Source organism: Haliaeetus albicilla, chromosome Z (assembly GCF_947461875.1).
Source record: "Haliaeetus albicilla chromosome Z, bHalAlb1.1, whole genome shotgun sequence".
Taxonomy (NCBI): Eukaryota; Metazoa; Chordata; class Aves; order Accipitriformes; family Accipitridae; genus Haliaeetus; species Haliaeetus albicilla.
Window position 1 is genome coordinate 19082134 of NC_091516.1, and position 12639 is coordinate 19094772.

Consider the following 12639-nt stretch of genomic DNA (forward strand, 5'->3'; position numbering starts at 1 on the left):
AAAATATTGCAGACTATTTGCTTATGCATATATGAATACAAATAATGAATTTATTAGAAATCTTTTCTTCGGTTATTTACCCAAAACTTTGTAGAATGTGTGTAAAAAGAACCTTAAAAAAGAGAGTGGTGTTTTTAATTTGTATTTTTGTTGTGTGTGACTGGTTGTGTCAGGGAAAAGTGAATGTACTCTCTGTGACTTATCAAAGGAAGGCTTGCTTTATTGAAGCTTGCACAGATGGCTAACTGATATCAAAGGTTTCTGCAACACTGCCTACAAGTTGCCAGAAGGTCAGTGTGAAAATATATCCCTGCCTGATTCCATAGCAAAGAACAGTTATTGTTACCAAGATTTATTAAATCCTGTCCTCCTAACAAACAGTACCTTGAATCAAGCACTTCTTCTACAGGTAGCCCACAAGAAGCAGTTCCAGTTGTAGGAGCTTTAAAATGTTGTTTACCAAAACACATTTTTTATATTGTTTGAACATGATTCGTTTAACATATTACAAGGAGAATGGAATATAGTGGGTGGAATAGTCTATTAAGTGCAGTTAAAGTTAAGCTGGTAAGAAGAATCTAAATTATTTAAAATGTGTCTCTCCAATAATTACATCATTGCCACTGTGCCACAAAGAAAGCTTTAATCATTATAAGCAGTTAGGAAGGTGTATCAGTGAAAAATGGCTTGATTAGATAATTTTTAAAATTTGCTTTGTGGATTGGGGCTTTTATAGCATATAAAGAAGATTACCAGCCTAATACATGCCTCATTCTGCTAATTTGTTGGTTTGTTATATGTTTTGTAAAAATCCATTCTCTCTTTACATGGTTTCTCATGACTGTTATACTCACACATGCTGTTCCACAGGTGTGTAGAAAAAAGAGTTTACCTACACCATGCAGTTGCAACGTGAATTAGGTGCCTCTTTTCTTCTGAAATGATTATATAAAGGAAGGACAAAATTTTAGCCTAACAAAGTACTACTATTCTTCTTCAAATTAATGCTTTGGAAGAATTTTAACTAAAGTAGATTTTGGAAATAGTGAAAGTCACATTTTAATTAACAAAATCCAATACTGAGTGCAAAATGTCCAAAATCCTCCAGATATTTTAAGCCTAATGCATTAAATATTGTAACACTGTAGTATAACAACTGGTGTTTAGGTTGAGAAGATTTTTTTGTGGATACAGACATAATTTCACATCTTAGAAGTTACATTATCATGTATACTTCATTTAACTAACAGAAAAATGTAAATCACCAGTGCTTGACTCTGGATGTACATTTCTGTGCTTAGAACTGCGGTACTGAGAAATACTACCCCCCTTCTACTAGTCAAATAATAAGATAATTTTTTTTGCTTTCTGTTGCAGCAAAATATGGTACTCTCTACAGAGTGAATATTTTGATGTTAATTTTAAAAATCCAATGATGCTGTTTGATGAAAGAGTTTAATATTGGAGTATTAGAAAGACCTTTAAGACATGTACTTGATTCTTAGTGATATGAAATGTTTTTCAAGAGCTGTTCTTATGTACTAGCATAGATGTCAGTGGGTCAATATCCTGCTGATGAAAACATGAATTCTACGATTACCTCAGTGAAAGCAGTTAGGAGAAAAATGCCTCTGTTTTAAAATGTGCTTAACTATGTGTCTAACTCTAGTATGTATAAGTCTAGAAGCTTGTTGTATTCCTTTAAATTTTCCTGAATCAGAGTCCAAAATCGGAAGAACTTAACTTTTTTTTTTTTTTTTTTTTAGTACAAAATAATGATTCTTTTTTCCATTCACAAATAGCAAGTATTTGAAAAAAAATATTTTGGCTGAGTATGTCTCTCCTAGGTAATTTTCTCATATTAGAAATATATCTCACATTTAGTTATACCAATTAGTTAAAGTTTCTGAAACATTTTTCTTCCAATTCATTGCTATAAAGGTTTGCAGCTACTAATAAATGTTATTTGAATTGCTTACCTCTAAGCTGTATCTTTGTGGTAGGATAGATAATAGTTATGGTGACGTTGATGTTAATAGTAATATCAAAGAATTGTGAGAGAGTTCTGTTCCCTTAAGTATTCTGATTGTCATACTAATCTTTGATTGAAGGATATGCATCAGACTAATTCTACTGCATATAGAAAAGAATTCTTTCCAATGCAAAGGTTGTGATGTTTATCTATGGCAACATCAGTTGTATTTTACATGGTGATCCAACAACTTTGATTTTGCATTTACTTTTAAAGATACTAAAAGATGCTTCCAAAATTATTGTGATCCATGAAAGTACCACTGTGAGTATTTCAGCAGACAGTGGCATGTCCCTTTTGTGTCTGTCCCTGGAGACTTCTTCAACAGAATGACATTTAGTTTTGCTTTAGAGAGAATCTTTCAGTCACTTCTTTGTCTTGAGAGCAGGAAGCCATATAACTGTCAGCTACAAGTCAGTCAAATGGGAAATGAAGAAAAAACATTAAAAAACATTGCTGCCACCACCACCAAGAAGAACAAAAAAATCTTCCAGCTTATTTATCAAAGCAACAGATTATTTTTTTTTCTTGGCTCATTTTAGGGAATATGAGTAGAAATAGTTTTCCAAACATACGTGCTGTTGTTGTCTGATAGGTTACTTTCAAATATTTCCACTTTTTGGTGCCTAGAAACCTGTCTTCTGTATTTTCAGGCAAGCAGTAGTTCTGTTGAGCATGAAGTTTCTCCATTACTTTTTACTCAGAAGTGTATGATTTTAAAATTTTTAAAACTTCTAAAAAGTTCTATGATATTTCTAACACCTGCCTGTTTTTCTAAAATCATTTGCAGTAGTTCTATCAGAATCTAGTGGAAACTGATCAAAGATTACTGAAAGACAGAAATTCTGTGCCTCATTTAGACATAGTTTATTTTGAGTCTTTTTATATATTATTATCATTCCATCATAGAATAAATTTTATTTCTTGATGTGTTTTCCTCCTTGATACTTCAATCCTGACTTAAATAATTATTTTCTTCCAAACCACTGGAATTCTTGGTGTCTAACAGCAAAAACAGTAATCCTCTAAATTTTGGGTTTAACAACATTTCTAATCAATGTGTAGCAACATGACTTGAATATGAAAGGATTTTGTGAGTAAATGGAGAGAAACTCCAGTGCTGGTTGTCTTTGTGTTACAAATTTCATTTTTAAAAGTTAAAAATATAACAGTGGACCATCTACGCACCTTTCCAGTACACAGAAGTATCTTAATTGCTTTTCTGTTACTGTTCATTGTGACTGATCAATGACTCTCTAAATCAGACACACTATTTCAAATAAGGTTAAGTCTTTCACAGTATGTGTATATGTACATATATACATGTTGTTCAAAAAAGGAAAATTCTAATCGTATTTTGGGTGAAAACTATCATTAAAGACAGCTGCATAAAATTACAGTTTCTATGTTGAATTTTCCATTCTCAATTAGAGGGCAGTGTTGTGAATATACAGCATACTGATGTTGACATATTGAAAGTAAAGCATTTTTAATACATCTCGGATGCCTTCTTTTCATTATATATCTTACGATTTTCAAGAAGAAGAAGGGTGGACTAGAAATGATAGGTGGAAATAGCAGGTGAAGAAATTTGCATCCAGTCCACAAAAAGCTAGCTAGTAGAAAAGTTGCATTCAGTCCCTAGTGTTTCAACTTTTCTATGATTAAACACCCTGCTTGTTTAAAAGGGGTGATAAAACTAGCTGTAGTAAACCAGAAACCCAGGACATGCATTTACCAGGATTTATTTTTTTTATATATCTTTGTTCACCTGAAAGAAAATACTGTCTCAAATTTGCCCTTTAACTGAGTCATTTAGCTATAACACTAAGTTCTTAAAAAGTTTTTCCATTTCAGACTATATGTTTTAGCCAGTGAATTTGTTTTTAATCTGAATAATTGCACTGGGTTTACATGGCAAGGTTTTGGTAGTGTAGGGGGGCTGCAGCAGTGGCTTCTGTAAGAAGGGATCAGGAGCTGCACATGTCAGAGCCAGGTTTAGCTGGCTCCAAAATGAACCCACTGCTGCCCAAAGCTAAGCCCATCAGCGACTCTGGTCATGCCTCTGTGATGGCATATTTAAGAAAGGGTAAAAAACACTGCGCAGCAGCTGTGAGAGGGAGGAGTGAGGAAAATGTGAGAGAAACAGACACTAGAGTCAGGAGTGAAGTTGAGCTGGGGAAGAATAGGGGGTGAGGGGAACTGTTTTTAGTTTTGTTTTTATTTCTCACTATCCTGATCTGTTATTAATTGGCAATAAATTAATTTAATTTTCTCAAGTTGAATCTGCAATGGTAATTGGTCAGTCACCTCCCTGTCCTTATCTCAACCCATGAGCTTTTTCATTTTATTTTCTCCCCCTGTCCTGCTGAGGAGGGGGAATGACAGAGCAGGTTGGTGGGCTCGTTTATGTGCTGTAGGCATATTGATTTACTTATTTCAGTCTCCTAATACTAAGTATTTTGGAGCGTTAGGTGCAGTAACTTTAGTCTGAAAATTGTCTCAGCATCTACAGTATTCTAAGTGAAGACTCCTCTGTATTTTCATGATCACCATTAAAAGTTTATTCAAATAAGTCTAAAATATTCCACTCATATGCATAATTTGTAAAGAAAAGCCACGTAAAATTCTTTGGGAGGACTAAAATCAGGGACTAGAGCAAAGTTGATGAGGAAGGTACTGCATGAGATTTTAGGGTTTGCATTGCACAGAAGGTCAGGTTACATGTTTATAACAAACTTTTCTAGACCTTAAACATAATACTCTGCCTTCTTGCTTGTTTATTCCTCCTTGTAGAAAAACCTGGGCAAAACTGTAACTTGATATAGTACTCGTATGCATTTTGTTTTGAAGAGTTAAAAGCTAGGACTGTGTATATGCCTGTAAAGACCTTTGGGTCAGGTGGATACTACATGAGTTATTTTTAAAAAGAAAATTATGATGCCGCTAAAGATACGTGCAGTCTCTGGATTTGATGTGGTGTTGGCTTAAAACTATCAGGAATAGCTAACAGAGCAAAAAGAAATGCTATAGTTTCTTTTTGGTCTTAACCTGTAGGAGTTAATCAAACAATGGAATGTCCATAAGTACCTTTGTGGAATCCTAGTGTGTCACATTTGTTCAGATAGTATCTTCTTCTGAATGATCTTCTCCTCCCAAAGAAGTGAGGAAGAGGCAAAAAGGAAAAATTTTATTAAAGTAAATTTTCACATGTGGGATTTTTATTTTGGACTTTCTTTACTGTGAACTGCAGCATATTCCTTTACTTGTCACTTACAAACTCCTGTCTTGTCTTGCAGTGCACTTGTAGGAAAGACATGGTGTCAATTTCCATGGACATCTTTGTGAAGAAGTTTCAACCAGACAGATATCAGCTGTGGAAACAAGGAAAGGATATATACACCATTGATCATACAAAACCAACTCCTGAATCAACACCTGAAGTAAAGACCTGGCTACAGAGAAGAAAGAAAATAAAGAACTTTCCCAGGTGGTATTTATGTTTCTTTATCCTCCATTTAATTGTCTTTAATATGATGTCAATTTCCTTTTTGTTTCTTTTTTTGCCACTTTATCAGATGTTTTATTTTAATTAATTTACTTTAGACAAAGTTTGTTTTTCTGTTTTCTGCATTAAGATGAACCTGGGGACAAACAAGTATTTTTTTCAGAATGACTATGAAAAATTAATTCAACTTACAAGTTATGTGTATAGCTAAAGTTACTGAGTATGGAGAGCATCAAAATGCATTCCAGTGTGGTATTTGGAATCTTTCTTTAGTAGAGATTATTTCATTAAAATTTTCAAGGTGTGGATATTTGCTATTATTTCTAGTGACAACTGCAACCAAAAGACAAGGGAGAAGTTGGAAAAACTTATCATGAAGCTGTGGCATGATGTGTGAAGTCTCTAGCAATAGTCTTAGCCCTCACTGCCACGTAACTCCAAGGAGATATCATGGCCTATTTGGCACACTCTCGCAGTGCTGCAGCCAAAACCTCTCTGTGTCTACCACAGGTCAATCACAAATCATAATTTGGCATAAGGAAGGCCTAAATCTCAGTTGTTGGTGTTGACACCACTAAGAAAATTAGGAAAAATGTTTCTTATCTTGTCACTGAAGCTATCAAAGCTTTGACCTATTAAAGCAGTTTCATAGCTGCATCTTTTTTCTTGGTGTGTATTGTGGTTTTTGTTTGCATTGCACAAACATTTTTTGTACACTAACGCTTTCCTGTCTTACTTATCAGGACCTTTATGGATTTTCTTCCTCATTATCTAATAAAGATCTACTTAATTTCTAGCCTAGGGTGGGCGGTTTTGTTGGTATCTATTTACTGTGGACTGCAGTTTGCTGGGTTAAAGATAGTGCTGGATTTTTTTAAGAACTTTTTCCTCCTTCAAATAATTTTACAATATAGTTACTTTTTTAACTTGTTCTTAAACTGAATTTCCTCATTATCTTTGTAAGTTAATGTATTTCTTGAGGAAAATTATAGGCCAATCAACTTGTAAAGAAGAGGACCAACTGCCACTGTAGTGGAACGTTATAACTGAGAAATATAACATTGGCTTTGTTCTGGGTAAGAATATTTTGTGGGGTAGAAACAGTTCTTGAAGACAGCCAGTGACATAGCTAGACAGCCAATTTGTTAGTATATGTATAATATTAACCTGGACACACAAAGAGAATAATTCTGTTGTTTAGCTAGTTGAATGCCATTTTGCCCTGTAGTAAGTTTTACTGTATGTATTGTACAGCATAACTGCAAATTCACGCTTGGACCAGCAGTGATTCATTTGGTAGTACCCTTACGGGTAGCCAATTTTAACTAAAAGCAAAGACTTTTTAATAATCTTGTTGAAAGTTTTATCATAGGAACATGTGGGCTGATTTTGTGTACTTCGCTAATAAACACAATTCAAATGCTGTTTAATTCTTGAGTTGGCTTTTGTTCAGGCATAGTAACAATGCGTATTGTGAAGGGAAGATAAAATGTTTATTCAGCTTCATTTTGAGTGTAATGTGTTGACTGAAATTGTCATCATTCTGGTTATGGGAATAATACAAGTCCAGCAGAGTGAAAACAGAAATACTGTCTGTGGAAATCTTAATGAATATAGTGACAGCGAGAGCTTAACTCTGAAGTTTACGGCTGAAATACTTTGCTACGATAGAACATCTAATGACTGCATGTAAACAGTAATAATACTTGCAGTTATATTACAGTGTGAACTGATGGGCCTCTCATACTTTAGCAAATTTTCTGGAAATTACTATTTTATAGAGAAGGTATTGAAAGGTATATATTGGTGGACATAGGATAAAATGTAAGGGGTAGCAATATGTTTTTCTGGAGAAGCGTATAGTCTTAAGATGCAAGACATTTGTAAAACTCCTGTTTTACCTGCTGTAGTTGGGCTTTTATGACTAGCGTGTTATGAGTTTTGAAGCCTGATGCGTGATGAAGCACATAAAAATTTCCTCCCATGTCACATAGTTGAATTTGAAACTGGACTAATCTCCTGTTACTTTTATCCTAAGCACATAAATTGCAAACCAGTTTCTGACAGAGGGTGCCATTTCTCCTGCTTTAACCTTTCCCTTCTACTTCTGAGGGTGCAAAAACTTATGCTGAAGCTTTAATGTCAACTTTGTTTTTTACACAGCATTATTAAATGTATTGCTTGATATTGTAGCCATTCAAAATATTTGATGATCAGAATTTTTCCTTTCAGATGCTTGTTGTTTGTGTTAAAATGCATACAAAAGCTTCCAAGATATCTAAACAGATCTGATTTTACAAGGGTATTCAGACTAATGATTTATTAGCATTGAGGTTTGGAAATACCACTCCAATGTAGTGCAACTGACAAGTTTTTCTTCATTACTTTTATAAGAGTTATTTTCTTTCACGTTCAAAAGAATGATTCATTAAAAAGTAGTTTGGATGCTGGTTAAATAATAGTTACTTAATGTTATTTTACTTTTACAGTCTAATAACTTTTCCATAGAATGGTGATAAAAGATTAGAAGGTTAAATCCAATCAATTGTTAATCTATCACTTAATAAATTGTAAACACTATCTCAACACAAAAAGATGAAAAAATGTCAGTTTTTTACCACTTTAAGCAGGTGAAAGGGACATACATATTGGTAAACGTTTTATCTTATCCAAGACAGACGTTCTACTCTGACAGCAATATCTCTTATAACAGCTTCCAGCACACCAGATCACGATCTAAAAAGCTTAAAACTCCAGAGGACAAGAGAGTATCTGCTAAGGTAGCTGGTGCAGAAATCATAGCGACTGAAGCAGCTACTGATGGCTTCAAGGTCAGTGAAGAACCTGGAAAAAAAGTGAGACTGGTAAACACAGGAGTGCCTTCTGGGGAAGAAGAAAACCATAGTAGAATGCAGCTAGATCAACATTTATTGGATAATGTCAAGGTTGCAGGTGAGATAAGGACTGATTATATTTCACATGTAAGTTGTAGGCTGTTGATACTCTAATGCCACGAATCAGTGGATGTTAAAGCATAGTATTATCCTAAGTAGCATACTAAAATACTTATGTATAAAGTTATGCAGAGAAGATTGATATTCAGTAAGAGTGAGAAAATGCCAAAATTAATATTCTGAGCCGACAGTAATATCACCTAAACTATTTTAATGAAGTGTTTTTTAAAGGGGCAAAAAGGATGCGGTTTTGTAAATTTTATTTCTTTAATAGGGCGATATGTTTTACAGCAAAATTTTTTTGATATGGAAATGATACAGAATCTCTTAACACTTAGGTAAACAGTACAGAACATATATGCTTGTAGTATGCTACATGTATTTTCATGAAGAATGTTGCATATTAGAAATGGTGTATACTTTTGCACAAAAATGTCTATTTTGAGACTTCTTATCACCTCCTGTTGAGCTGTCTGACAATGCAAGTTATAAAGGCCATGTCAAGCCAAAGATGGTTCTTTTTTTCCCAACAGCTATTTTATACTAATAGACTTGGTCTGTTCTGGACTTTATTTCTTCTGTTTCACATTTAATTGTAGTTCAGGTGTAGTTTCACATTCCTGTTCGGAAAGGCAAACTGTGATTTTAAGGTTGTGAGCAGTCCCATTTGGGTTTATATTGATACTGAAAATTTACTTGCAAATTGTGTATAGAGTATTTCCCTGATTGTGAACATTAATGGTTATGTTAATGGTTATTTGGAGATGGTAAACACCAGGATTGATCCATATAAACATAACAAAGACAGTATTCCAATATGGAGGCTTAGAAATTACTGTGTACAAATTAGTTGGTGCTCTATCAAAGCCTTTCCAGGTCTGTTCTAATGATCTTTTTTTTTAAAGGTGCTATTCCTTTACAGCTTCCCCCAACTTTTAATAGAGGTTTGGAGTGTTCGTGACCATTGAGGGACTAGTATTTAGTTAGCAGCCATTCTGTGTTCATTGACAAGGGAAGGAAAAGCAGAGAAGAGTGGAGAGCTGTCCTCTTTCCTTTGTGCTATTAAGAGGTGGTGCCTAGGACTTTTTAGGGAAAAGGACCTGTTTAGATATGACGGTGAAAGCTTCAGTACTGATGTTGGAGATGGTTGTTTACCTTGCATTATCTCTGGCTAGTATGTCCATTACGCTCAATTGAGGCAGTACTCTTCGTACCCAGAGATTATGTTTTAGTATTGGATGGGCTTTGTATTACTAAATTTTATATTCATTTGACCTGAAAAGGGAATTTTACAGAAAAGCAAGTTCAAATAACAATTGTAAAGAAAGAATGGGGAGGGACTTTACAGAGACAGTTTTCTTTAATGCCTTGGACCTGCTGCTGAATCAAAATTCACTGTGGTGTGTGCCACAGAGTTCTTCAGGAACAGGTTTTTTGGGTGACCTCTCTAACCCATTGTTCTGTCTATCCCATGCAAGCATCAGCAGATGAAGAATTTTGATAAAGTCCACACAGTTTCACCCTTCAGCATCACTGAAATATAAAATTATGCTAATTGCTTTTCATTTTTAGACCGGTGCTGCTGTTTTCAAAATATTCTTGGTATCTATTTCAAATACATCTTCCTAATTATAAACCTTTAATCTTGTTTATTGTCATTTTAAAAACAGGCATAATAGGTATAAATGCAGGGTATAAAGTTCAATATACCAAACTTTTATATTTTTTTTTCCAACTAGTCAAAGTGCCTGTGGGCTGTCAGAGTAAACAAGCTATGTGAATATTGATTATTTTGAATGACATGAAGACCTGTTGTAATACAAATATGAAATACAAAATACCAATTAAATGATTAAAACTGTATTTCACACTTAAAACTCAAAACATTTACATTTAATTTATTCTTTGATCAAAGCTATACTCCACAGTTGCGTATGTCCTTCTACCAAATACTTTTCTGTATGATTTCTAAATGAGGAACCATGCTTTGAATTTCAATACCTCAGATCATTTTGAAATGAAATATAGTGATATAAAGTGAGATTTATTAACAAATCATATTCTTGATCTATAGGAAGCATCCATTCAGACTCGTATTTGAGCCCTGTTCCTGTACTAGAGAAAACAAAAAAGGAAGATGAGGACAGGACAGATTCCAATCATCCTCTCTTTACATTTGAAGATTCTGTGGCCCGCATACCCGCTTCTGATAGCTGTAGAAAAGAAGAGAGTTTGAAATCTCAGAATCAGTCTGTTTCATCCATACCATACCATAAGTCCGAGGGACAAGCTTCTGAAGCAGAAAACCCAGATAAGGAGGAAAATGTCCTGATAGAGGATGATGTGAGCAACTTAGAAAGTTGTGGAAATAGCTTGGAACATGGAGAAGTGCCCGTTGTAAAAAAGGATGAAGAAGATGGCATGGAAACATTGAGTGTATGTGAAGCAAATTACATCGTTATAGTAATATATTCCTGATTTAATGAAATGTGAATGAACATGTTTCTAATGAGACCTGATATCCATATTAAAGCACTTAACAATATGCATGATTTTAATCAGATGCTAATTTGAACATGTTTTGAAGTGTTCAGGCAAGGGTGGGAATTTGGATCCAAAAGTAGGATGTTTCTGGAGCTGGCTTGTTGACGTATTTTCCTTCTGATTTTAGATACCTAGTAATTTCACTTTATATCTGTGAATCTGAACTGTCAGCAACTATTTTCAAGCTATTCCTATGTTCGCTGCCTGCCAGTATGAGCAAGGCTATCAGTTTTAGTTATTGCTATTGATGTGAAAATGAAATTATTAGAGATGAGTACTATATTTGGTATCACCTACTTGTGCTTCAAAAAAAATGGCTGTTTTGACTGAGTATTAAGGAGACTTAACAGTGTGCTAGTAAAATGTCAGCAGAATGGGTTGATTCTGAGAGACTTGCTATCTAAGGGCAGAACATATCAGTGTGGAAGCACATGGTAATGTATTTTTGGACTGATGCCCTTCTCAAATGAAGAAGTGGATAAACCAAAGCTGAGGAGCATCTCTGCATTGAGTTAGGTGGAAACAAAGTTTCCTTTCATTCCATTATATTATCTCACATAGTTTGTAAAAATCTTATGGACTTCCTTGCTTTAGCTGAAACTGTATCCATAGTATTGAAGTTGGAGAAAGTGAATCTTCAAGACATGCCTATAGAAGGATAATACAGATTTCAGGGTCTGAAACCTGCTGTTCTTGGATTTTGGAAATGGCATAAAACACGTAAAGGAAACACTTGAAGAAAAAATCCCTCTCATAAAAGGAATATGGTTTTTAATTTTTAAATAGTAGATTTAATAATGTTTTCTTATTGGGGCACGTACAAACTTACAGTCTTTTTTTTACTCTTGCTATTCTGCTATGAAGGGTGGGCAGCTGACTTTAGGAAGCATGATGAAAAATTAAGCTGTGGTGGTAGTCACAGGAGCTTTCTGAGTTGTGAGTTCAATCCCAGTTTGGCAGAGTGAGAGCAGGAAATCCACTGTCAGATTGCCAGACTTAGTGGGAAATATATTTTAGAAGCCAAATTAAAATCATGCTGACCCTTTCACAGACATGAACTGTGCACTAATGATTTTTTGTTGTGAGTTTTAGTAATCTGGGCTCCAACCCTTCTGCTGTAATAATAATGAGCACTGTAAACATCTCAGTGTTTTAATCATCATGTAGCAGAGATTATATTTATCTCTTTCTGTGCCTTTCAGCCGTTTATACATGAGGTTTCAGATATTCTCCAGTATAATTGCATACTCTTTCTCTCTCTGTTAAGTGAAGAAGTGTGTTGTACAGATGCAATTTAAAAGTCTGATCTTCTTTCCATTTCACTTAGTTGGTAACTTTTTCTAGGTCATAAACCTGTCCAGTGCTTTAACCACATCTTCCTCCCTCTGCTTATCACAGTGAATATGATGTTGTTTTGTGATTTACTTCCCATTTTATAGTAGTAATTTTTAACCCTCAAATCAGTAAAGGGGCATGTGTGTAACCTGCTAGGTTAGATTCAGGGTCTTGAGGAGCTGTGGTCCATAGGAATTGTGTGAGACTGTCCTTCCCACCCTTCTGCCAGTGTGCTTGCCTTTCCTGTGCTCCTGAACCTCAATACC

The 12639-nt window shown here is 34.7% G+C and overlaps 1 protein-coding gene across 18 annotated transcripts in view; it reads left to right on the forward strand.

Annotated features, from left to right (window-relative positions):
* Positions 1–12639, forward strand: part of KDM4C (lysine demethylase 4C) — a 272053-nt gene that overhangs the window by 135647 nt on the left and 123767 nt on the right. For 13 of the 18 annotated variants that reach the window (XR_011323370.1, XM_069777114.1, XM_069777116.1 and 10 more), the window contains 3 exons: positions 5332–5525; positions 8254–8492; positions 10569–10930. Coding sequence is in view for 13 of the 18 variants with exons in the window: in XM_069777114.1 (XP_069633215.1) it covers positions 5332–5525; positions 8254–8492; positions 10569–10930 (795 nt within the window). In the remaining 5 variants the exon portion in view is untranslated. The remainder of the gene's footprint in view (positions 1–5331; positions 5526–8253; positions 8493–10568; positions 10931–12639) is intronic. The other 5 variants (XR_011323371.1, XR_011323374.1, XR_011323372.1 and 2 more) reach the window with 2 other exon arrangements.